A 25,336-nucleotide genomic window follows, 5' to 3' on the forward strand; every position below is an offset into this window, starting at 1 on the left:
CAGGCTCCCCGACTCTCCTCCCTCCCTGCCCCCACCTCTAGGGTCACACAGGTCGGCTTCCTTCCTAGCTGTCCAAGGACCCCCTCCGCTCCCCGGCACCCAGGGGTTTCCCTCCCCACGTGGCCAGCCCAGTGCACAGCCCAGTTCTGAGCCTCACGGCGCCCCTCCAGGTCCGGGCCGTCGCTGCCACCCGCGTTCCTTCCTCTTCCTGGGGCTCCACTTCGTCGTTCCTGACATGCCCTGGCTGCCGAGCCGTGCGGGCAACCTCTTGCGCGGACTGCAAGAGATTAGGGACCGCGTGGGACCCTAAAACTCCAAATCTTCTCTCCTGCCCTGCGGGGCCGCGTGCACAGAAGGCCGGGGCTGCCAGGCGCTGCCTCTGGGGCCCAAGAACCCCAAATGACCGCAGGCGGGGCGCCACCCCGGAGGAGGAGGCCCGGCCCCCCGCTGGGGCCAGGCGGGGAGCGAGCCGCCCGCGGGCGGGCGAAGCGGGGCGCCGGCCTGCGCAGCCCCGAGGGCCCGCGTCGCTCTCCCGAGCCAGGGTTCTCGGGAGCGGGCCGCGGAAAAGACGTTGGCGGGAGGAGTTAGCGGTTGTGGGGAGAACGGGCCCATCGGGGGTGCGCCGCCCTCCCTGCCAGGCGCGGCGCGGGCCAGCGGGGCGCAGAGCGGGCTCCGGGGGGCGCGCAGGAGCCGCCGGGAGCCGCCGCCGGGCCGCCCTGAGCGCCGGGCGCGGCCGCACCGTCGGGGGAGGTGGCCAGGTGGCCAGGTGAGCGCCGGGCGCCCCCCGCGCTGCGGTTGGCACGGAGGCGCCGCGAGCCCCGGGGCCCGCTGATTGGCCGGCTCTGCGGGCGGGGCGGCGACGGTGGGGAAAGGTCAGCGCCCAGCCCGGCCGGAGCCGCACCTCCGCCCGAATCTGCCCGCCCCTGTGGCCTCCCGGCCGCCCGCACGCCCACGGCCCCTCGCCCCATCCTCCGTGCACCCCCATTGTCCCGGACACCCCTAAAGACAGGCTGCGGGAGCGAGCCCCGCCTGGGCCTCCGTCCGGAGGGCGGGGGGTGCGGAGGAGCACCCTGCTGGTCGCTGGGGCTCGTTCTCCCCGCAGGGATGCACCCTAGGTCTTGGGCTTGCAGGGGGGCGGGGGCGGGGTGACCTCGCGGGGAAGAAGGACTGGGGCCTGTAGGTTAGACCCCAAGTGTCCTGGCTTCGAGGTCTGTCTGGCTGCTCCTTCCCTCCGGCGGCGTCAACCAGGTCTTGGGTCCGAAGACCTGGGTTCAAGTCGCTGTGTGGGTGCAAAGCCGCTTTGTTAGCTTGCGCCCCCTGGCCCCGCCTTCCAGCCCCAGTAGCTGGAGGACAGACCAGTCTCCGCGCTCTGGCCCTGGAGAGTCCCTGCAGCCAAGGCCGCCGGTGGGAGAGGCACTAACCGGCTCTTGTCTGTCTCCTTCCCGATGGCAGCGGCCTGTGGAGGCGGAGGTGATGCATCTCAGCAGCTCCAAGAGCAGAGTCATGCTGGCTCCCCTGCCGCGAGGTCCTGACACCTGTGAGGTGACAGCCAGAGCCCCGCTCGGCCAGGAGCCCGCCCAGAGAACAGTGCTCAGGGTGCTAACGGAGAATGGACAGTACGGGAAGACCTGCGGCCAGGTAATGACCAGGAGGCGCTGGGGAAGCCGCCCATTGGGCTCTCTCGCCAAGGTGGGAGGTGGTTTCTCTGCAGTTTTACCTGCACAGTCTCCTTGGGGATTCCCGCCCTGGAATCTGGACTATGGGGACACCGAATAGTTTAAGATCATCTTGTTGGATCCCTTTCCAGCCACAAATAGTGAATAATCCCCCCCCCCCCCCATAATGGAGGGAAGGGTCTAGGAACTGTTTGGGTTCAGTGTATGTAAGATCATTCCCATGCTGGCTGAAAGGAGATGTCAGTGCCCCCAGACTAAGGATAGAACTGGGGTTACTCCAGGTCAGGTCCAGAGTGGATACTCTTTGCCTTCCGTGTTCACTGGAGAGTGTTTAGAATCAGGATTGGATCAGGCCAGACCGGATTGTTTCAAAAAGTGCTTTGAAAGTACGTGTCTCCTGGCACTGATATACGGCTGCTGGCAGACAGCCTCCATTAGACAGTGCTTAGCCCATCCCTTAACAGAGTGAAACAAATTCAGACACATGCATACAAATGAGGGCTTTGGATCCTTAAGAATGGATTTTCAGGTTTAAAAAAAAAAAAAGCTTCCCCAAGTCTGTTATTAGACAAAATCCTGATCACAGTGCTTATTAAGCCTATATCACACATTTGTAGTTAAACGATGCTGGCAGTAGTCCAGTGAGGTCGGCAGACTGGGTATCTTTTCTATTGTTTAAAGAGATGTTTTTTATTGATTGATTTGAGAGAGAGACAGAGAGAGAGAGAGAGACTTCTTGTTTCACTTATACATTCATTGTCTGTTTCTCGTATGTGCCCTGACCAGGCATGGAACCTGCAGTCTTGGCATATTGGGGTACCGCTCTAGCCCCCTGAGCTTTGGGCCAGGGATATCCTTCCCATGTGATAGGTGAGAAAATTTAAGAGGGTTTAGAAAACCAAGAGAAAGAAAAGGCACAGTGGAGGAGGCCGGATCGGAAGCCCCTCATTTACGGACCTGACCGTTGAAGCATTTTTGTGGCATCTCATTAGTGGGAGAACAATACTCACAGTGATCTGCTTAAAGCTTTGGAAGAAAACGAGTGAAGTTGGTTTTAACAAATCCAATTTGCTTAGCAATGTTTCCTTCTTTAAACGTGAAATCTAAGACCTGGTTCTTACGAACTGGCGGCTGCACCGCTGCTGACTGGTCTAAGCTCTGCATTTCTCAGCCTGACTCCTCTGCAGCCTTCCCAGATCTGTTCACACCCGGAGTCTCTCCTCCGTCCTCACAGCCTCCGCCTCCGCCCTTACTCCCAGTGAATGGCCTCGTACCCTCTTTCCCTAAAAATATAAAAGCGAGCAGAGGAGACGTTCCATGTGCTCCCGCGTCCCACATGCTCCGTCACCATGACTGATGACTGCACGGCCACATAACTACATGGCTGTGGGGCTAATGTCCTTGTTCTTATGCAAGATGAACCCCTACTTGTGCGGTACACCTTACACCCGCTTTGCTCTTCAAGGACATGACTCCAGCAACTCTTCTTTTCTCTCTCTCTTCTCAGTTTTCTTTTCTCTGCGGCATCAAACGCATAAGCAAACAGATGTAACGCTCCTGTCTTAAACATCTTTCAACAGAAAGCGCTTCGCCGGGTCTGTCTATGTACAGCAGTGTCCCTGAGGAGTCGGTTGGTCCCGCCTCTGTCAGGCTGAGGGTGCGGGAGTGTTCGGGCTCGGAACACCGCCGGCCCGGGAAGCACCCCAGCGTTTGCCGACGGAACGGTCTCTGTCTCTAGTTCTTGTGTTCACTCCAACTCGATGTTAGTCTTTTGCACACTTAGCGGATCTCTATTTCTGGAAAGAACTTTCTCCTCACTCAGCCTGGAGAAAACGACTCTGTCCTGGATGCCCACCGCGCTCAATGGCCACCCCCCAGACACCGCGGTTGTTCCTTCTCCAGCCCCTCAAAGCCAGAGTGCTCCGGGCTTAGTGTTTGGTGGGAGTCTGCACCCCTCCCCTGGACATCTCCCCAAGTCTCTGTACAGCAGGCACCACTGACCTGCTCTGGCCCCCTCCCCTCCCCCGCCTTGACCTCTCCGCTCTGACGTAGGCTCAGGGTCAGCAGCCCATCTGACGCTCCCCTTGGAACCTCAGGCTTGTGCAAAACCAAACGTAGGTCCCACCGCCCTTCCCAAGTCCTCTCGCCTCAACAGACGGAATCTCCATCCTCCCTGTCATTCAGCCCCCAAAGCTTTGTCATCTGGACTCCTTTCTTCCTACCCCACCTCGATTTTGCTGGAAAAAAAAATACTATTGGCTTTACTCTTATTTATTTATTTTTTATCCTCACCGGAGGACATTTTTCCATTTTTTGTTCAGATAGAGCGGGAGGGAGAGAGAGGAAGAGAGAGAGAGAGAGAAACATCGACGTGAAAGGGACACATCGAGTGGCCGCCACCCGCATGACCAACCAGGGCCGGGGACAAACTGCAACCGAGGTACGTGCCCTTAGCGGGAACCGAACCCGGGTCTCTCTGTACCGCAGGCCGACGCCCCAACCGCTGAGCCAAACCGGCCAGGGCTGGCTTAACTTTTAAAAATGTCCAGAACATCTTTATTTCTCACCCTTTACTACACTGGCTCAAAACCCTACGGTATCTTAGCTGGGATTTGCCAGTAGAACAGCTGGCTGTCGTGTTCATCTTACTTGCTCTCTGCGCCTCTGCGTAGCCAGGATGAGCCTTTAAAACGTCAACTGGACCGTCCCACGCCGTTGCCCCAAACTCCCCAACGCTGCCCACCTCAGAATAGAAGATACCCCTTCAGTGGCCTCTGGTCAGGCCTGCACGATCGGCTTCTCTCTTCTTTCCGACTTCGTGACCTAGTACGCTACTCTTTCTCACTCTGCTGTCTGCTTCTTGCCGTGTCTCTTAGACACCCTTCAACCTCAGGGCTTATGCCCTGCTGCTCCTCCACCACGCAGCTCTTTCCTCCTCTGTTTGTGGGACTCACCCTCTTCACGTGCCCATGGCTTTGCCCAACCTGGCCTTCTTCATGGGCTTCCCTGCCACACCGTTTAAAACAGCAGCGACGGTCTTCCCTGTGTTCTTCTCCAAAGCACGTATCACTATTTGCCCTACTATGTCTTTTCTTATTTGTATTTTTTTAAAAACTTTATTCTTATTTACTTTAGAGAGAGAGGAAGGGACAGGCAGAGAGAGACAGAAACATTGATGAAAGAGACACATTGATTGGCCGCCTCCTGCACACACATCACCAGGCATCAAGCCCAAAACCTGGGCATGTGCCCTGACCGGGAATCAAACTGGTGACCTCTTGGTGCAGGGTCAATGCTCAACCACTGAGCCGCACACATCACCGGGCATCAAGCCCAAAACCCGGGCATGTGCCCTGACTGGGAATCAAACTGGTGACCTCTTGGTGTGTGGGTCAATGCTCAACCACTGAGTTGCACACATCACCGGGCATCAAGCCCAAAACCTGGGCATGTACCCTGACTGGGAATCAAACTGGTGACCTCTTGGTGCAGAGTCGATGCTCAATCACTGAGCCACACCGGCTGGGCCTCACTATGTCTTTTCTTATTTGTCTTTCTCCCGTCCTCCCAACTGGAATATAAACCTCACGAGGGCAGTTCTTTTTTAACGTTGGGTCATTGGAAATTCTGCACATCCAGACAATGTCTGGCACATGGTAGACGCTCAGGAAATGTGTATTGAACACACATCCTGACTCATGTACATGCATATGTAGCAAACGTCAAACATGGTAGTAATTTGAAATTTTAATGGCCTGATTATAGTAACATCTGAGTTTGGTCCTTCATAGTCCATGTGATTTTTCCAGAATTACCGTAAAGAAATTTCCTCTTGCCCCAGCTAGGTGGCTCAGTTGGTTGGAGCATAGTCCTGTACACCCAGAGGGTTATGGTTTCTGTTCCCGGTCGGGGCACACACCCAGGTTGTGGGTTAGATCCACAGTCGGGGTTTCTCTCTCACCTTGATGTTTCTCTCTCTTGTTCTTGCCCTCTCTCTCTCTAAAAATCAACAAATAGATTTAAGTAAGAAGTAAGAAGAAAAAGTTTTTTTGTACTGGAGTAGACATAGCTACCTATGTAACTTGCTAGATGGAAGGGAACATTATGGAAGCATCATTTGGAAGGCGTCTCAACAGTAGACACCACAGGTAACGATAGATGATCAAAGTGAAGGCAGTCGCTAGGCCTGGCATTTGCATAAATATAACTTCGTTTCATAAAGTGTGCCCATCTGCCCTCGTTCAGCTGAAGGCCACCCCAGGCCACTCGGCTGAATGTGCAGCAGCGTGTGATGCTTACGCTTGTCCACAGAGGGCGCACACACCGTTGTTGCCATCATTAGTCTTACGGGAGTAGAGAGAGGGAGATGCGGTCCACTGACGGTTCGATTCCCCCACCAGGTCATGCGGAAGTATTCTCTGTTAGGAGAATCTAACAGTATAAGTTTCTAAAATCGTCCTGTTTCTAACTAAGTGGTTATGAAACGGGAACTCGATGGGGCTGCTGGCGGAACGTTAAGTGTCTAAGGAGGAAGGTGCAGGGACTCAGTGACGGTGCCCCCGGGGCATGCCAGGTGCCTGCAGAACCCTGTGACGCCCTGCGAGCCCGAGAGCCCATTAGCAAGCCCCTCCCACGTGGCACCTCTCGTGTTCCCGAAGAGCTGTGGTTTCTTTTCTCTATAATCCCGAGTTCCCTTTCACAAATATGTGAGGAAGACAAGTTTTCAATAGTGCTTTGCCCCCTCGTCAGATGTAGACAGAGACAAGGGAGGAGTCAGACTTTGGGAGCTGCCTTTTTCTGAAACGGCATTGCAGAAAAATATATGCCAGTGTCGGATTCCTGCCATCTTCCCTCCGGCTGTGTTGAGTCACACAGGTTCACATCTCCTGCTGGACTCTGGGGTGACCTCTAACATCAAACGTAACCCCTTTCCAGGGCCTCACGACAGTCAGGTGCTTCTCGGGAGCAGAGAATGTCTGCCCTCCAGCTGGAAAGAAGGTGGCCTCCCACTGCGGGGTGCACGTGCCGGCCAAGCAGGGCTTCGACATCTACATGGATGAGCCCGAGCAGGGCGGGGACAGCTGCGCCGGGAAAGACAGGATGGCATTTGAGGACGTGTATGAAGTGGACACCAGCACCCTCAAGTCAGACCTGCACTTCCTGCTGGATTTTAGCGCAGGTAATCCGACTCCCCCACGACACAGGTGCGACACCGGCGGGTGGTAGGGACCTGTGTTCACAGCGGCCTGCCGTGTGCAGCAGCGGGGTCCAAGCAGGAGAAGACACGACGTGACGACGGCTGCTCGGCCGCCTGTGGAGGGTGAGTGGACGGAACGGAATGTCTCACCTGATCATGTTGACCCCGCAGTGTCCCCTATGCTGGTAGACTCATCTCTTCACTCCCAGTCTGAAGATGCGCCCGATGTTGGCACAGACATGATCAATGTGACCGAGTACGCTGAAGAAATTCATCAGTACCTCAGAGAGGCGGAAGTAAGCTTCCCCAAAGCCCCCCTCAATTCCCAGCACCCCAGCCACATCGCATTCAGATAGTGACAGATTCTTGGCCACAACCGCGAGTGGATGGCATTCTTATGCCACCTCAATGTGAGAATTTCTTTGAAAAAATCCTGGTCCTGAGGTCAGTGGCACGATTCACAGGGCTTCCACGGGACTATTCGCTGTGAGGAGCAATGCGTATTGCCTCCTCCCTGCTTCATGTGCACCTGGCTGCACTGCAGAACCAGAGCCCCACACTGTACTCGGCTTGGCTCCTGTCCGTCCCCTCCGAATCTCTGCTCGTGACGTTTCTAAAACAGCAGCCACGCGTGTACCAATCAGAACACCTTCCCCGAACAGGTGCGACACCGGCCCAAGGCGCACTACATGAGGAAGCAGCCGGACATCACGGACGGCATGCGGAGGATCCTGGTGGACTGGCTGGTGGAGGTGGGCGAGGAGTACCAGCTGCGGGCGGAGACGCTCTACCTGGCCGTCAACTTCCTGGACAGGTTCCTGTCGTGCATGTCGGTGCTGCGCGGGAAACTGCAGCTGGTGGGGACGGCGGCCATCCTGCTGGCTTCGTAAGTGTTTCCGCTTCAGCCCCCGAGGCTGCCGCCTGTCAGAACACACGGTGCGCCCTCCTCTCACGGAAGAAGCGCAGTGCTTGGTCCCGACACGCAGTCACGCCCCTGTGACGGTGTTTACTGCGAAACAGTCTCACCGCCCGTGCACTCTGCAGTCAGACGTCTGTGGTTGATAGTGACAAGTACGGTTTCATGATGAAGGCAGCCGTCAGCTCAAATTCAGGCTGCAACTTAACCATTGTGTAGCCTTTGGGCTGTATTCTAGTAGAAGTACAAGTCCTATTTAAGGAGACTGTGGTTATATAAAAGCCACCTTCACCATCTGGTAAGTGATTCATAACACCAGCTTTTAGGTGGTTACAATGAATACATTCTGTTAGCTAGTTCCTGTCACTATAGTCATGGATAATAGTATCTAATGGTGTGGAGAAGATCTGGGTGGTGGCCGAGCTGTCATTAATTCAGTGACGTGTGCTGAGAAGTCGTTGTCCCTCTGTTCTTGGCTCAGAGAGACTAGTTATTAATGCCCCAAACCTTGCCAAAATTCTGCTACAGAAAGGAGAAATAAAGGCAGAAGCAAATCACTGCTAACAGTGAAACATCATCATTATCATTCTCTTGGGTATATGGCATCATTTGCTAATTCAATAGAGAAAGCTAAACATAATCTTTTTTTTTTTTTTTTTTATCCTCACCCAAGGATATTTTTCCATTTTTTGTACAGATAGAGTGGGAGGGAGAGAGAGGAAGAGAGAGAGGGAGAAACATCGACGTGAAGGGACACATCGAGTGGCTGCCACCCGCACGACCAACCAGGGCCGGGGACAAACTGCAACCGAAGTACATGCCCTTAGCGGGAACCGAACCCGGGTCTCTCCGGACTGCAGGCCGACGCTTTAACCGCTGAGCCAAACTGGCCAGGGCTAAACATAATCTTTTTAAAAACCTAAGACTTGACTTCTGGTCAAGACGGTGGGTAGGTAAACGTGGTCTCACCTCCTCTCAAATCACAACCACATCAAATCACAACTGAACTACAGAACAACCATCCTTCAGAAGCACCTGTCACCAAGCTGAATGGAAGTCCTACAACTACGAGATTAAAGAAGCCACCTGGAGACTGGTAGGAGGGGTGGAGGGGACGGGCTGGTCCCACACCCACGTGTGGCGGATAAAAATCAGGAGGACACCTCTGCTGGGAAGGTCCTCCCTGAGGACTGAGGGGTCCCCATCCCACACCAGGCGCCCCGCTCAGGGTCCCAGAGCCAGGAAGAGAGTCCCCATCACTTCTGGCTGGAAAACCAGCAGGAACTGAGGCTGAGGGAGGCTGAGGCAGCTGGAGCCCCAGGCAGCTCCTTAAAGGGCCCGTGCACGGACTTACTCAGACCCGCTCCCTCCAGGCTCCAGCATTGTTGGGGCAGCTTGAAAGGCACCAGAGACAAACGGGGAAGAACTGAGCTGTTTGGCATTGGAGCGAGGGCTGGAGAGGGGGCTTTCTCCTGGGCAGATGTGCTGGCTGAGGCCATTGTTCCTTTGGTTAGCACTTCCCTGGGGTGGCAGACAGCCCCCATATCTGGGACCCCAGCAACCTGGCTCACACTGGTAGCCCCGCCCTGGTGTCCCTGAGGCCCCGCCCCACCCACTTTCAGGCCCAACCCAGCTGCTTCCAGTGGCTTTACCATAGGATTGGCCTGTCTTGGCTCCTGCTTCAGATTTTCCTAAATTTTCTCAAACAAGCAGCATCTGGCCACAGGGAGCCCCATGCATCTCGTTTAGTGGCCCCAGGCCTGGCACTAGGAGCAGCCAGCCTTGGTTCATAGCTTGGCTTCGCCTGGACACCTCCAAGCTCAGCACAAGAAGCAGCCACCTGCAGATCGCTTTGTAGCTTATGCCGGGTGGCCCTGGATAGAACACAGGCAGTGGCTGACCTGGCCCCAGAGCCAGCACACCCAGTGGACAACTTCAGACCACGTTGAAGCACCACTACTCAACCACCTCCACAAGTGACACACTCAATGAGTGGACTCAGTGGGGCTCAGAGCCCTGCTGAAGTAAGTCTTGCTCTGTGTAGTGGGCCCTGCACAGCTGATCTGGTCAGTGGGCACAGCCAGTCCTTGCAGCTGATCAGCCTGAGTAAACCCCTCCCATTGATGTGCCAACAGCAATCAAGACTCAAGTACAGCAGGAGGATGTAAAGTCCACAAGAGGGGTGCACCTCGAGGGCCCAGATGGGTGACCAGGGAGGCTGTGTCACTGGAACCTACAGGACAACTACTACAACAGGCCACCCTAGGAAGCCCAGGAGACGTAGCAACTCTACCTCATACATAGAAACAAACACAGGGAGGCAGCCAAAATGAGGAGACAAGGAAACAGGTCCCAAATGAAAGAACAGAACAAAACTCCAGGAAAAGAACTAAACAAAATGGAGATAAGCAATCTAACAGATGCAGAGCTCAAAACACTGCATAAGGACACTCAATGAACTTAGAATTTCAGGGAACTTCATGAAAACGTGAAGGAACTTTGGGCCTCAAGAATGTAATAAAGGGCCAGTCAGAAAGGAAGGACACACTAACCGAAATAAATTCTTCTTTAGTAGAGTAAGTGAGGCCAAGAAGCAAACCTTCAATTTGGAATATAAAGAAGCAAGAAACACATAATCAGAACAGCAAAAAGAAAAAAGAATCCAAAAAAAATGAGGATAGTGTAAGGAGCCTCTGGGACAACCTCAAGTGTACCAACATTCGCATCGTGGGAGTGCCAGAAGGAGAAGAGCAAGAGCAAGAAATTGGAAACTTATTAGAAAAAATAATGCCAGAAAACTTCCTTAACTTAGTGAAGGAAACAGACATACAAGTCCAGGAAGCATAGAGAGTCCCAAACAAGATGAACCCAAAGAGGCCCACACCAAGACACATCATCATCAAAATGCAAAAGGTTCAAGACAAAGAGAGAATCTTAAAAGCAGCAAGAGAAAGGCAGCTAGTCACCTACAAGGGAGTTCCCATTAGGCTGTCAGCTGATTTCTCAAAAGAAACTTTGCAGGCCAGAAGGGAATGGCAAGAAATATTCAGAGTGATGAAAAGCAACGACCTACAACCAAGAATACTCTATCCTGCAAAGCTAACATTTAGCATCAATGACCATATCAAGAGTTTCCCAGAGAAGAAAAAGCTAAAGGAGTTCATCACCACCAAACCAGCATTATATGAGATGTTGATGGGTCTTCTTGAAGAAGAAGACAAAACTATATGAACAGTAAAATGGCAATAAATACATACGTATCAACAATTGAATCTACAAACAAAATGAGCAAGCAGACTAGAAACAGACTCATAAATACAGAGAACTTTTTGTTGTTTGCCAGATGGGTGGGGGCTGGGAGGATGGGTGAAAAAGACGAAGGGATTAAGAACTGCAGATTGGTTGTCAGACTGAGCAACCTCAAAGGGAAGGGGGGAGGTGGGGTGGGAAGAGAGAAACCAAAGAACTTTATGCATATGCATACTACATAACCAATGCACAGACGACAGTGTGGGGAAGGCAGGAGAAGGGCGGGAGTGGGGAGGAGGGAGTCAATGGGCGGGGGGAAGGAGGGACATCTGTAATACATTCAACAATAAAGAGAAGTTAAAAAAAATAAGGAAAAAATAAATTAATTAATTAAAATCTAAGACTTAAGGAACACTGCTTCCCACAAGGTGGTTTTAATTAAGAGTTTCCATGTATGCCTGCCGTTCAGAATTTTTCAGTATATCAGAGGCTGCAACCAGAAGTCTTAGTTGGACATTGTTTCTGTTACTCCTAGTAGTTAGTACAGCATGTCGTTGTAATGCTCACGTTCTTGTTCTGGAAACAAATTCCTGATATTTTCAGAGCCCTGTACCATTTAGTGAAATTTTAAAAAATGTTTTTTTCTGAATGGGCCCGGCTGGTGTGGCTCAGTGATTGAGTGTCCATCAACCCCTGCACCAAGAGGTCACCCGTTCGATTCCTGCTCAGGGCACATGCCCAGGTTGTGGGCCTGAGGAAGGGAGAAGGAGAGAGAGATAGAAACATTGATGAGAGAGAACATTGACTGGCCGCCTCCTGCATGCCTCCCACTGGAGATCGGGCCCACAACCTGGGCATGTGCCCTGAACAGGGATCAAACCGGCGACCTCTTGGTGCAGGGTTGACGCTCAACCACTGAGCCACACCGGCCGGGCCCATGTAGTGGATTTAGGTCTGAAGGGCCACGTGGGAGGTTTGGTAGCACGGGGAGGAGAGACACTGGCTCCAAGCATCACTTCCAGAGACACTTTTCCTTTCACAGGAAATATGAAGAAATCTATCCACCCGAAGTGGACGAGTTTGTCTACATCACTGATGATACTTACACCAAACGACAGCTGTTAAGAATGGAGCACCTACTCCTGAAAGTCCTGGCTTTCGACCTGACGGTGCCGACCACCAATCAGTTTCTCCTTCAGTACATAAGGAGACAAGGAGTGTGCGTCAGAACGGAGAACCTGGCCAAGGTATGCCTGACTGCCGAGACCGCTGGTGCAAGTTGGGGAAAAGTAGCCTTTTCAGTCATCCTTCAGTTCTTCCTTCCTTTTCAGTTGTTTTTTGTTTGTTTGTTTTTTTGTCTTGGACCCAGGAAAAGTTTTTAGCCATGGAAGAGAGCTAATTTTAAGAACACAAGTCCTGGTTACGAGACATTACTATTGATCATGTTTGGCAGGCACAGGTTGTCTGATCACTCAATTCTTAAAGAAATTTAAGCTTGGAAATGTTCCCTTGCTGGATCCTGACCGCATGCAAGCAGTATCTCTTAGATGTACAGAATGGGAACAAAGTCGATGTGATTTGATTTGGCTCTAATCTCCTAACCTACTGAGTAATGAAGTTCGTTTGTTTGGGGTTACAGACTCTGTCGAAGGCAGTAAAGTACATCTTGGTTTGGAAAACTTGGTTTTCAACCATGATGATTTAGTGTATCTGGTATGTCTATACTACGCAAACAGCAATAAGGAACATACATTTCCCAGTATGTTTCTTCTAATCTGACCAATTCCCACTGGACTGTTCTAGCCTCCAAACTGCTGCTTTTCCCTGCCGAGAACAGCTACAGCATGGTCACAGTCTGCCTTTCCCTGAGATCTGGAGTCCCACTGCCGTGGCTAGAGCCCTGCCGCTCTGCCTGAGCAGCATGCACCTGTGCCGCCAGTACAGGAGGAGCGACTGTTCACACACACACTGTGCCACCAGGACAGGAGGAGTGACTGTTCACACACACACTGTGCCACCAGAACTGGAGGAGCGACTGTTCACACACACACTGTGTCACCAGCACAGGAGGAGCGACTGTTCACACACACACTGTGCCACCAGGACAGGAGGAGTGACTGTCCACACTCACTGTGCCACCAGGACAGGAGGAGCGACTGTTCACACACACACTGTGTCACCAGCACAGGAGGAGCGACTGTTCACACACACACTGTGCCACCAGGACAGGAGGAGCGACTGTTCACACACACACTGTGCCGCCAGGACAGGAGGAGCGACTGTTCACACACACACTGTGTCACCAGCACAGGAGGGGCGACTGTTCACACACACACTGTGCCACCAGGACAGGAGGAGCGACTGTTCACACACACACTGTGCCGCCAGTACAGGAGGAGCGACTGTTCACACACACACTGTGCCGCCAGCACAGGAGGAGCGACTGTTCACACACACACTGTGTCACCAGCACAGGAGGAGCGACTGTTCACACACACACTGTGCCGCCAGGACAAGAGGAGCGACTGTTCACACACACACTGGGCCGCCAGTACAGGAGGAGCGACTGTCCACACACACTGTGCCACCAGGACAGGAGGAGTGACTGTTCACACACACACTGTGCCACCAGAACTGGAGGAGCGACTGTTCACACACACACTGTGTCACCAGCACAGGAGGAGCGACTGTTCACACACACACTGTGCCACCAGGACAGGAGGAGTGACTGTCCACACTCACTGTGCCACCAGGACAGGAGGAGCGACTGTTCACACACACACTGTGTCACCAGCACAGGAGGAGCGACTGTTCACACACACACTGTGCCACCAGGACAGGAGGAGCGACTGTTCACACACACACTGTGCCGCCAGGACAGGAGGAGCGACTGTTCACACACACACTGTGTCACCAGCACAGGAGGGGCGACTGTTCACACACACACTGTGCCACCAGGACAGGAGGAGCGACTGTTCACACACACACTGTGCCGCCAGTACAGGAGGAGCGACTGTTCACACACACACTGTGTCACCAGCACAGGAGGAGCGACTGTTCACACACACACTGTGTCACCAGCACAGGAGGAGCGACTGTTCACACACACACTGTGCCGCCAGGACAAGAGGAGCGACTGTTCACACACACACTGGGCCGCCAGTACAGGAGGAGCGACTGTCCACACACACTGTGCCGCCAGCACAGGAGGAGCGACTGTTCACACACACACTGGGCCGCCAGTACAGGAGGAGCGACTGTCCACACACACTGTGCCGCCAGCACAGGAGGAGCGACTGTCCACACACACTGTGCCACCAGCACAGGAGGAGCGACTGTTCACACACACACTGTGTCATCAGCACAGGAGGAGCGACTGTTCACACACACACTGTGCCGCCAGTACAGGAGGAGCGACTGTCCACACACACTGTGTCATCAGCACAGGAGGAGCGACTGTTCACACACACACTTGCTGCCAGCATAGGAGGGGTGACTGTCCACACACACATGGTGCCGCCAGTATAGGAGGAGTGACTGTTCACACCCTTAAGCACAGGAGGAGTGACTATTCACACACACTGTGCTGCCAGCAGAGGAGGAGTGACTGTTCACACACATGGTGCCGCCAGTAAAGGAGAAGTGACTGTTCACACCCACTGTGCACAGGCTGGCACTTGTGCACTGACATTTATCACAATGTCACATTATTCTGGTTGTAGACAGGCATGGCAGGTGTCAGCCTGGTGAACAATCTGAGTGTCCTCTGCAGGTGCAGTGGATGTAGCTGTACAAAAATAAGACACTATTTGTTCCTCTGACATTTTTTTAAGACAGAGAGTAAGGGAGAGAGAGGCAGAAACATGGGCTGCCCCTTCACGCTCCTTACCGGGCATTCAGCCTGCAACCCTGGCATGTGCCCTGAATGGGACTGAACCTACATCCACTTGGTGCACAGGACGATGCCCAACCAACTGAGCCACACCACCCGGGGCAGTTCCCTTGATGTATATATTTTTTTCCTTTATCGGTTTTGGAGAGAACAGGAGGGAGAGGAAGAGAGAGTTAGAAACATCGATGAGAGAGAACATCGACTGGCCGCCTCCTGCACGCCCCCCACTGGGGATCGGGCCCACAACCTGGGCATGTGCCCTGACCAGGAATCAAACCACCAACCTCTTGGTGACAGGTCGACGCTCAACCACTGAGCCACACCGGCCGGACTCCCTCGACATTTTAAAGTTTACATGTAACCTTAGCCGAATTCCTCATGCCAATGTGATCTTTCTCTGGCTGCAGTACGTAGCAGAGCTGAGTCTACTGGAAGCTGATCCGTTCCTGAGATACCTCCCTTCACTGATAGCTGCAGCCGCTTACTGCCTGGCCAACTACACTGTGAACAGGCACTTCTGGGTAAGGCTCGGTCCCTGGGTTCTGGAGGGATCGCCAGGCCAATCCATCCTCTCAGTAACTCTTGCTTAGAGTGGGCTGGCCTCTCAGGAGTCCTGCCAGCAGACCGCACCAGTGTCGGTGGCGTGGACACGTGGCTGTCTCTGGAGAGCGCTCCCAGGAAGCCCCTCGACAGCAGCAGGCCTGGCGGCCGGAATGCCCGCTCCGTGCAGGGGCTGGCCGTGTGGGCGCTGACCCCTTCAAGCGGAAGTGGGTGACTTTCCCCCCGGAATGTGTTGACAGCCGCGGTCCCATTAAGATGCTCAGCAGGTCGGATTATGCTTTCAAGGCGACAGGGAAGTCGATGTTGCCTCTCGGCCCAAGCAGGAGGCGCGATAGGAAAGGGGCCGTTAGATCCGGTTCTGAGGCTCACTTTGGAGCTGAATGAACGGGGGTGCCTACTTTTATTTTCTAGAATGCGCGTTCCTCCTGCATTGGCTGGGAAGCTTTCATATTCCTGGTAAACGGGGTAAATGCACGATCTGAGCACACTGAGGACCCTGGCTGCTCCGTCTCGTGTTCTGTGCCTAAGGTCTCTGTGAAGGATGATGGTGTCTTTGGAAACAACATGGACCCTAAGTGCCTCCTGAACGCTGTTTCAGTCCCGTCTTCAGAGTTCTCGAGCCTTAGGAAGGTCCGTGGTTTCTCTCTCTGTCCCTCTCAGCCGGACACCCTGGCGGCCTTCACAGGCTACACGCTGCGCGAGATCGCCCCCTGCCTGCGCGCGCTGCACCAGGCCTGCCTCGCCGAGCCCCGGCGTCCGCAGCAGGCCGTCCGGGAGAAGTACAAGACTTCCAAGTGAGGCCCCACACCCTTTCCTGGCTCACGCTTGACAGCTTTGAGGCTTTCCTAGGGCATAACAATGGCAGAATTAAAACTAGCCGGTGCGGCTCAGTGGTTGGGCACTGACCCTGCACCAAGCGGTCACTGGTTCGATTCCCGTCAGGGCACATGCCCAGGTTGTGGGCCCATCCCCAGTGGGGGGCCTGCAGGAGGCGGCCAATCGATGTTCTCTCTCATCAATGTTTCTCTCTCTCTCCCTCTCCCTCTAAAATCAATAAAGATAAATTATTTTAAAGAAATAGAACAAACTCTACATCTGGGGCTAGGCTGGAAAGGCAGGGGTGTGTGTTAAATCAGAAAAACCAGTTAAAAACAAACCAACAGAAGGAAACAAACAGAAAAGAAAGTCGGTTCAGAGAGACCTAGACTTACAGTGAATCAGCTGGTAGTACAGTGGCTAGTGTCCCTCTTTCTGTTGAACGACCAGCACGTTTTCTGTGGCCTGAGTTCCACGGAAGGGGACCGTCTGGCGTGTGCTGAGCCCGCTCCGGGTCTCGTTCCAGGTACATGCACGTGTCTCTCATGGAGCCGCCGGCCGTCCTTCCTCTGCAGTGAGTCAGGACTGAAGACTCCGGGACGTAGCCTCCGGGTAACAGGACTGGTCCTGATTCACACAGGTTTCTGCAGGTTGGAACCACCAGTGTCGCTACCACGCAGATGACATATTTTTAGAAGCCTGACTGTATTTAGATTCTCTTAGATTTAGTAGCTTGTAAAATAGTCTAAATTTTTAAAAAGAATAAAGAAGTTGCCTGAAGGCCCTGTGTTAGGTTTATTTGCTAATGATCATGGCATTTTAGTTGCAAGTATTATAAATGTCATCTCTGGCCCTGGCCGGTTTGGCTCAGCGGTTGGAGCGTCGGCCTGCGGTCCAGAGAGACCCGGGCTCGGTTCCCGCTAAGGGCACGTACCTCGGTTGCAGTTTGTCCCCGGCCCTGGTTGGTCGTGCGGGTGGCAGCCACTCGATGTGTCCCTTCACGTCGATGTTTCTCTCTCTCTCTGTTCCTCTCTCTCCCTCCCGCTCTATCTGAACAAAAAATGGAAAAATGTCTTCGGGTGAGGATAAAAAATAATAATAATAATAATATAAATGTCATCTCTGTTTGAAGAATTCTTCTAGGTTAGTTTTAAAAGCTGGTATGTGCCATCAGGTTTACATGTTCTGAGGATCCCAGAGATACTCATGTCTGGTAAACAGCTGCCCTGAGACATTCTTCTCCGACCTCCTCATGTAACTCCCCTAGACTGGCAAAGGAAGGAACCCCAAGATTAGACAGACGAGGGAAGGGGTGTAACAAGCGCTGTCCACTCTGGCTTCCTGCCTGGACCCTGGCTGCAGGTGCGCGAGTAGCTGAGAGGTGGCTTAGTTTACTCATTTAACGGGATGTGATGCTCATTTTGTAAAGGGGTGTCGTGAGGTCGACGTTCGGTGGTGGTGTTCCGTTTTGTTTCTTTATTTTTCTTTTTTTTGGGGGGGCAGGGCTCCATTTTTTTTTTTTCCTTCAATGTTCAGTTTTGATTTAGTCACCCATCGAGCGTTCTCCAGTGTTGCAGTCTTAGAAGATGCTCACGTAACAGACATCCTGTGTGTTCCCCGCTGTCCATGTAAGAAACATTCAAACCTGTGCACAATTTCTGTGACTTTATTTGAACCAAAACTGTCGACAGTTGCCGGGAAGCAAAACCTCAGTGGATTGAGATAATGCTGCAGAGAATGATATTTTTGCACCTTATTCTATACATTACAATAAAAAAAAAGGAGACATAAATGGGTCACAGGAAGTCCATGGCTGATAGACTGGGGAGGCGGGAGAAAGCAGAGCAGGGAACCTCTGGGATTGGATGAAAAGTGAAATGATAGACACACGCATCTTTTACATAGGTGGGCACAGGACAATTAACAAACAGTTAAGTCAATAACAATGAGGGGATTTGTGGTCTCTGCAGAGGGGTTCCTGTGCTCTGAGGGGTCCGCGAAAGGAAAATTACTTTGACATTCCTTCCAAAGTTGTTGTCATAGATGCAAACAGACAACAGACAGGCTCAGTGAAGGTAAAGATGGACCTTTGTCAGGGAAGATGTTGGCCCAGGACACGACTACCGGCCATTAGCTACTTTCAGTTAAAAACTTTTCATTTCAGACCATCCTCTGTGGTGACGTAGGTCTCTGAGTTTGCAGGGCCACCACACAGGCCTGCCCTGAGCTTGTCCCTTTGGCATGTGGCTCGCCCCTCCCGAGGGCGGAGGCAGAAGGGGCGGAGGCCAAGGGCCGTCCTGGCTGAGACTTGAAAGGCAGGAGCGCTGTGTCTGTCTCTTCCAAGCGTCGGCGATGTGAGCGATTGGCTGGGAAGCTTCCTCTCCTTCTCAGCGGTTCGCAGCCTGGGCGACCCCCCAGGAAACAGGCAGCGGCTGCTTGGATCTGGGCATGATGCATTTTCTTGACTAGCAATATTCTTGTTTTAGCCTGTTTGCTGCAGGGGGAAGGGACCTCGTAGAAATGGGCACTCCATTGTGATTTATTTTGCAAAGGAGGCTTTTATCTCTAAACCCCGACCCAGAATTTCACCTTGACCTCAGGCCACAAAGCACACTGTCCTTGGTCTCTGCAGGAGTCTGCTTCCAGGACCCCAGCCGACACCCAGATCCTCGGTGCCCAAGTGCTTAGAGAGAAGGGCGCGTTTGCAGGTACCTGCGTCTGCACATGGACCCCAGCAGGGGCGGCCGACATGCCTTTGAGTGGATTCAGCCTAGCACTTGCCACACGGCAAATGCAAAGTTTGCTTTTTGGAAATTTCCGGGATTTTTAAAAAATACTCTTGAACCATGGTTGGTCGAATTCACGGATGTGAAACCTGTGCCCACAGAGGGCGCTAGATCCAGAGATCCAGACCCATGACCTCTGCTGCCAGGGGTTTGCATGACCTCATCCCCAGCCCCAGCGCACACCCCAACGGGTCGCAGAGTGCAGGGCCTCAGCTTGACTTCCTTCCTTATGACCTCTTCTGTGTCCAGCAGCGCCTCACTTAGCAATGGAAGAACCACTGTCACCGTGCACCGTCCCCAGCTCACGAGAGGGCGGCCTCCCATGAGTACCTCCCCTTGCCCAGTTGCTTCCCTTCCCAGCATCTGGTGTTGATCATGCGAGGTTTTCTGCTTCATGAGCATGTGTTATTTGATAAACAATAACGCTTGTTACTAAAACGTAACGGCTGCTGACTGTCATGTCCTTCGGTGACCTGTGTTTCAGGCAGCAGCGCATGTGGAGATTATCTGGGTTGGATAGGGGGAAGCCTAGTTACTACTTTTTTTTCTTTATTGATCTTAGAGAGAGGGAGGGAGAGGAGAAAGAGACAGAAACATCGACGACCGAGAACATCAACTGGCCGCCTCCTGCACGCCCCTGACTGGGGATCGGGCCCAAGAATTTATCCTTAATAAAGACCATTAGAAAACCTGGTCCTGGTTCCAACTCAGCTGTCCGCGGACTGAGGGTCCTTGCGTTTGAGTCCGCTGATTGCTCTAACCACCCCAAACCTCTGCATTGGTCGCATTAAAGATGTATGTCCCATGGCGCCCTCCGGGATGTTAGAAAAAAGGGGCATTGTTTCTGCATGATCCTCCTTCCCTGGGGTCCCCCACTGAAATCTCATTTTGAGCAGGACCAGAAAGCAAAGGACCGTGGAGAGAGTACACCCACTTCCACCCAAGGGGCTGGGAGATGTGGCTCAGCTACAGGCTCTGGGAGGCGGGGCTCCATGGTGGTCGGCAGTCAGACTGCGTGGGCGTCTCAGTGACTCCGGTCTTGACCCGGTTATGGGTTTGTCAGTTTTGGGTCATGTTCACTGTCCACGATTTCTGTCCTATCTAGGTAGCTTCCTTAAATGGCTGACATTTATTTATTCTTTATTTTTTTCTTTATTGATTTTAGAGAGAAGAAGGGAGAGGGAGAGATAAAAACACTGATGAGAGAACATCGATCAGCCACCTCCTGCAGGCCCCCCACTGGGGATCGGGCCCACAACCTGGGCATGTGCCCTGACCGGGAATCGAACCGGCGACCTCTTGGTGCAGGGTCGATGCTCCACCACTGAGCCACACCGGCTGGGCTAAATGGCTGACTTTTAAAACCCAACCTCTTCTGAACAGTAATATTCCTGGAACAGTGGATACGATATGCTAGTTACACATTTTAATGCACATGAAATATATTTAACTACTGCATGTGAGTCACTTAACATTCTGTCCTCCATCAGGGAGGGAGGTGTGGTACCCACTTCCGCTGACAGGACCCCCGTTTCCGCCCTGAACGTGAGCCTGGGCCGGGAGCTGAGGCTTGGCCATGAACTGCGCTCCCCGCTGAGTGGGGCACCATCTTAGGGTGATGCAGGACTACGGAATGGGGTGGTATGGATTCAGGCCTTTAAAATAAAGGGATAGCATCTCATTTCTGTCTTATCTCTGCCCCCCCGGCCCCCTGCACTAAAATCAAGGGCCAGGAAGTGGGAAGATGGGCATCTCTGCTGGGAATGAATGATTTTATGAGGCAGTTCTGACATTAGGGCACGAGAAGGGTTGGAACTGCGCCTGACGTGAGCTAACGCATCAAGCTGGGGCTTCTCATAGGGTAAACATAACGGCACCTCCCGGCGTCTGCCTCCATCTGCGTCCTCAGGCCCCCGTGTCCCTGCCCCGAGCTCCCTGTCCCCCCTCATAGCCTCGGGCACTGCAGCAACCCTCCAGGTAGGTGCGCCCTCTCCCCGGTTTCCAAAGTTTCCTGAAATAAAATCGGTGCTATCACACGCTTGGGTCTCATTCTTCAGTATCTCATAGCTACTGGGAGGAAGTAGGGGCATACATTGGCCAGACCCTGCGCACCCCTCGGGGACACCCCTCGCTTCAGTAACTGCCCTGCCAGGGTCCCCGAGGTCCCCGAATGGCCTTGTCCCTCATCCCCTCTCGCATACGGCTCTGCCTCCAAAAGCCATCCCCACTTCCGGTGCCCCTGGGCTACCTCTGAGGGGACCTTTAGGACGGACGGTGGCTTCCAATGCACCATCAGCGGCAGGGCGAGCGTCGCTCGGGGCTACCGGCTGCTGCCTGTCGGTCCCTGCCAGGGTCCACGTTTCATCCCTGTACCTGTGACACTGGATTTGTGCTAGAAATGCAGTAACGTTTTGTTATTGAGTGAACGGATCATACTTTTTACAATCACTGGGCCTTGGTTTGGTCAGCTACAAGGTGGAGCACAAGCCTTACCAAGCACTTTCGGATAAAACGAAGTTAAAAAGGAAACTCACAATTGAAGGTCGGGGCACGTGGCATCGGTGTCTTGTTCCAGGTGCACTCACTTCACGATCCGTGCACTTGCAGGAACAGACCGGAGAGGAGGGAAAACATCCATCACCAGATTGGAACGAAAGGCATTTCTCAGGTGAGAACTGGGAACCGGTGTTTCGAGGGATGGGTCCAGAGTGTTGCTGCCTTTTGGCTTTTACATTTCTCCATCTGCCTTAAAGGGAAGATTTTTGACTTCAAAAAACAAGAGCCCCGGCTGGTGGCTGAGTTGGTCGGAGCCTGATCCCACACACCGAGAGGTTGCAGGTTCGATTCCCATTCTGGGCACATCCCAGAGTCAACCAAGCGATCTCTCTCTCTCTCTCTCTCTCTCTCCCCCCCTCCCTTCCCCCTCTCTGAAATCAATAAAAACATATATTCGGGTGAAGATAAAAAAGAAGAAAAACAAGTCCCAAGCTGTCACTGAGGGGCAACGGCAGCGTTGTCTCCCACGCTCTGAGGTGTTAGAGACCATCCCGGCTTTGCACGTGCGTGAATACACACCCTCCTTGGGGCACGATGCATTCCTTGATCGTTAGAATCAAAAATGGCTCAACATGACAGAAAGGCCCACCTCTGTGGCTTTGTGGCAGAATGGTAGGGGGCCTCCTTCCTCAGGGTCCACCAGAAACAGAACAACTGGCGCAAAGTTAGTGCTTACGGAGCAGTCAAGTAGCAGAGGCCAAACTGAGCAGCCCGCGCTCAGCCCGGGGCGGGGTGGTGAGGTCAGTGATTTGGGGGTGGGGGATGCGGTGGGCAAGAGACAAGTACAGAGCAAGGGGGCCTCTGCTTTGCAGGGAAGACTCTTCTAGGGCTCCTTCAGCATAGCAGAGAATTTTTTCTCCCCTAAATTTATGGAGATAAAAATAGACCTTTCCAGTGTGCGCCCGCAGAGCTCAGCGTTCAGGTTTCTGCAGGGAGCCTTGCAGAACCCGCGTCTCCCCAAGGACCCCGTATTGCATGGGGCGTCATGTCGGTTTAGGCTGAACGATGCCGTAATGACAAGGCCCACACCTGAGTGGCTTCAAACGAGCCAGACAGCTGTTCCCTTTCCCTGCACAGTGACTCAGGGCCCGAGGCTATGACCTTTCATCTCTGCCGAGCTGGAAACCTGCGTTCTCAGATACGCTGGCGGACGAGCCGCAGGAGGCTCCCTGGGACTGGCGCTGAGCTGTCCTGCTGACTCGGCCGGAGGAAGGCGCTGCACTCTTTGCCCCGGGACAGAAACGGTGAGAGGAACACGCACCGCGCGCCGCAGCATGAACACCTCTCCGCAGACTCTGCTGAACTGGAGAGAGGAATAAGGAACAGAAGCAGCCAGGAAAGCAGAACTGCGCTTTCCAAACTGCAGTTCAGGCAGAAGGGGCTATTCTTGAAGCACTGACCTTGGAACAATTGCATCCGCGATGGCAGACAAGAAAGGTGAAGAACAGCAAGGAGAAAGTAGTCCCTACGCGGGCCCAGTGCGTGCCCCGGGCCGGCGCTCCGAGGCCTGAGCCCTCCGTGGGCGCGTGGGAGGCGTGTGCGCACCGGGGCCTGGCGTCTGTGGCCCGCGCTGAACAGGTGATCTGTCCATTACTGGACTCCTCACAGCCTTGAACCATCTAACAGGAAGAGGTGGCCATAAAAATGCACCCCAGACCTGTCGAGGAGAACAAAACTGACCCAGGGCCCCGCTGTTCGGCGCTTAAATTCCTTCTGTGTGGAGGAGGCTGGACTTCCTTCTGGCCTAGGCACAGCAGGGGGGACCCTACAAAGAATGTGGGGTTCTTCTGCCTGGTCACTTGGGCTCCAGGACTCCTGGACAGGCTTCTGAATGCTTCTCAGCCCTGTACACAGCCTGCGTTTGTCATTTCCAGTCTCCTTGCTCCCTCCTTCACAGGGTTGGGCCTGCCTGTGGTCTGGACACCACCCTGCCCCCTCTCCTTGGAACTTCCTTGATAAATCTACTGCCTATCTACTGCTGTCCTGTCCGCTCTTGGGGGGCCCCAAGCTACCACAGGAGCCTTGTACCCTAAGGGACAAACATTGTTTCCCTGATGTACTTGATCTAAGAAAATATTCTTTATACGAATCTGTCCATGTTTTTTCTTTTTTTTCTTTATTGATTTTAGAGAGAGAGGAAGGGAGAGGGAGAGAGAGAGAGAAAACATGGATGAGAGAGAACATCGATTGGCCACCTCCTGCATGCCCCCCACTGGGGGTTTGGCTGACACCCTGGGCACGTGCCCTGAGCGGGAATTGAACCGGCGACCTCTTGGTGCAGGTCGACGCTCAACCACGGAGCCTCACCGGCGGGGCACCAATCTGTCCATGTTTAAAAGGGCACGGATATTTCAGGGAACACAAGTTGGAAATAGTGCAGTGGGGAAAATGCAAAAATTAGTAATTCCCTAAGCTGATCTGTGCTTTACTTTCTGTTATTTATACTTTGATTCGTGAACATGGGTGCGCATGTGTTTAAACTATCTGCTAGAAAATGTCGTGTAAGTCTTTCACAGCCGCATCCAATTATTTCAGTGTTCTGGGATTAAAATAATTTTTTGGATGTTATTAAGGAACTAGCTGACATAGCTCTCGCCCTGGCTCCCTGGGGTGGGGGGAGGGGTAACCCGGGAAGGCAGCGACCTTCTGTCTCTGTGCCCATGTGCCCGGGAGAAGTCTGTCGAAGCTGTTAATGGGAATCACCAAGTTAGTTACTGACTGTCTGTTTGCCAAATGTCGGTGCAAGAGGGATTTCTGAAATGCTTAACAATGTCTAAATTTGTTAGGCATTTCGTAATTTTATTACACTGTCACATTCAGGAGAAACTAAAGTTTGGGTTCCTAACAGCTGACAGTCTGAAATGCTAAGAATTTGTAACTCCAGGGTGCTCGTTTTTCAAAAGAACTGAGCTCCCACCAGCCAGTGCGGCTCAGTGGTTGAGCGCCGACCCTGCACCAAGAGGTCGCTGGTTCGATTCCCGGTCAGGGCACATGCCCAGGTTTTGGGCCTGATCCCCAGTGGGAAGCGGCCAATCAATGTTCTTTCTCATTGATGTTTCTATCTCTCCCTCTCCCTTCCTCTCTCTAAAATCAATAAAGAAAAAAAAATTTTTTTTTAAAAAAAGAACTGAGTTTCCACAGCACATAAATACAGCACACAGGAGAAGCAGGTGTTATGTTTTGAAAATTATTTAAGATTCTTAAAACTATTTGAGGAGCTGCTTCCTGGAGCAATATGTGCCCATCCAGGTTGATAGTAGTGTTAGTCCCAACAGCCGAGAGGTGGCAGCCGCCCAAGTGTCCATCGGTGGGCAGACCGAATGCGGTGTATACCTGCGATGGGGTAGTACTCAGCCGTAGAAAGGAAGGAAGTTCTTACACACACTGGAGCAGGGATGAAAGTTGAGGACGTCATGCTAAGCGAACGAAGTCAGTCACAGAAAACAAATCCTACACTTCTGTATGGTATCTAGAATAACCCAAATCATAGACTCAAACAATAGCAGAAGAGGGGCCAGGGCCGGAGGGAAGGGAACATGGGGAGTCGCTGTTGAATGGCTACAACGTTTCAGTCTTGTGAACGTTCTAGAGGTTGGTTCCCGGACAATGTGAATATACTTAACACTACTGAACTGTACACTTAAAAACGATTGAGATGGCACATTTCATATTATGTATAATTTCCCA

General features: G+C 52.9%; 1 protein-coding gene across 1 annotated transcript; it reads left to right on the forward strand.

Moving 5' to 3' along the window:
* The first annotated feature begins 1,452 nt into the window (after window positions 1-1,452).
* Window positions 1,453-16,885, forward strand: CCNA1 (cyclin A1). The gene is made up of 8 exons (XM_036250348.1): window positions 1,453-1,638; window positions 6,612-6,855; window positions 7,045-7,169; window positions 7,536-7,759; window positions 12,081-12,285; window positions 15,338-15,451; window positions 16,152-16,285; window positions 16,834-16,885. Exons 1-8 carry the CDS (start codon window positions 1,474-1,476, stop codon window positions 16,883-16,885), a joined length of 1,263 nt encoding a protein of 420 aa, XP_036106241.1. The 5' UTR covers window positions 1,453-1,473.
* Window positions 16,886-25,336: the final 8,451 nt, after the last annotated feature.

This window comes from Molossus molossus, unplaced genomic scaffold (genome assembly GCF_014108415.1).
Source record: "Molossus molossus isolate mMolMol1 unplaced genomic scaffold, mMolMol1.p scaffold_m16_p_9, whole genome shotgun sequence".
Lineage (NCBI taxonomy): Eukaryota > Metazoa > Chordata > Mammalia > Chiroptera > Molossidae > Molossus > Molossus molossus.

Bases quoted from the DNA above. Each gene is read 5' to 3' on its own strand.
- CCNA1 (XM_036250348.1), top strand. From the start codon at position 1,474: ATGCATCTCAGCAGCTCCAAGAGCAGAGTCATGCTGGCTCCCCTGCCG. The intron at 1,639-6,611 runs GTAATGACCAGG...ACCCCTTTCCAG, and splicing joins ACGGGAAGACCTGCGGCCAG to GGCCTCACGACAGTCAGGTG. The intron at 12,286-15,337 runs GTATGCCTGACT...CTCTGGCTGCAG, and splicing joins GAACGGAGAACCTGGCCAAG to TACGTAGCAGAGCTGAGTCT.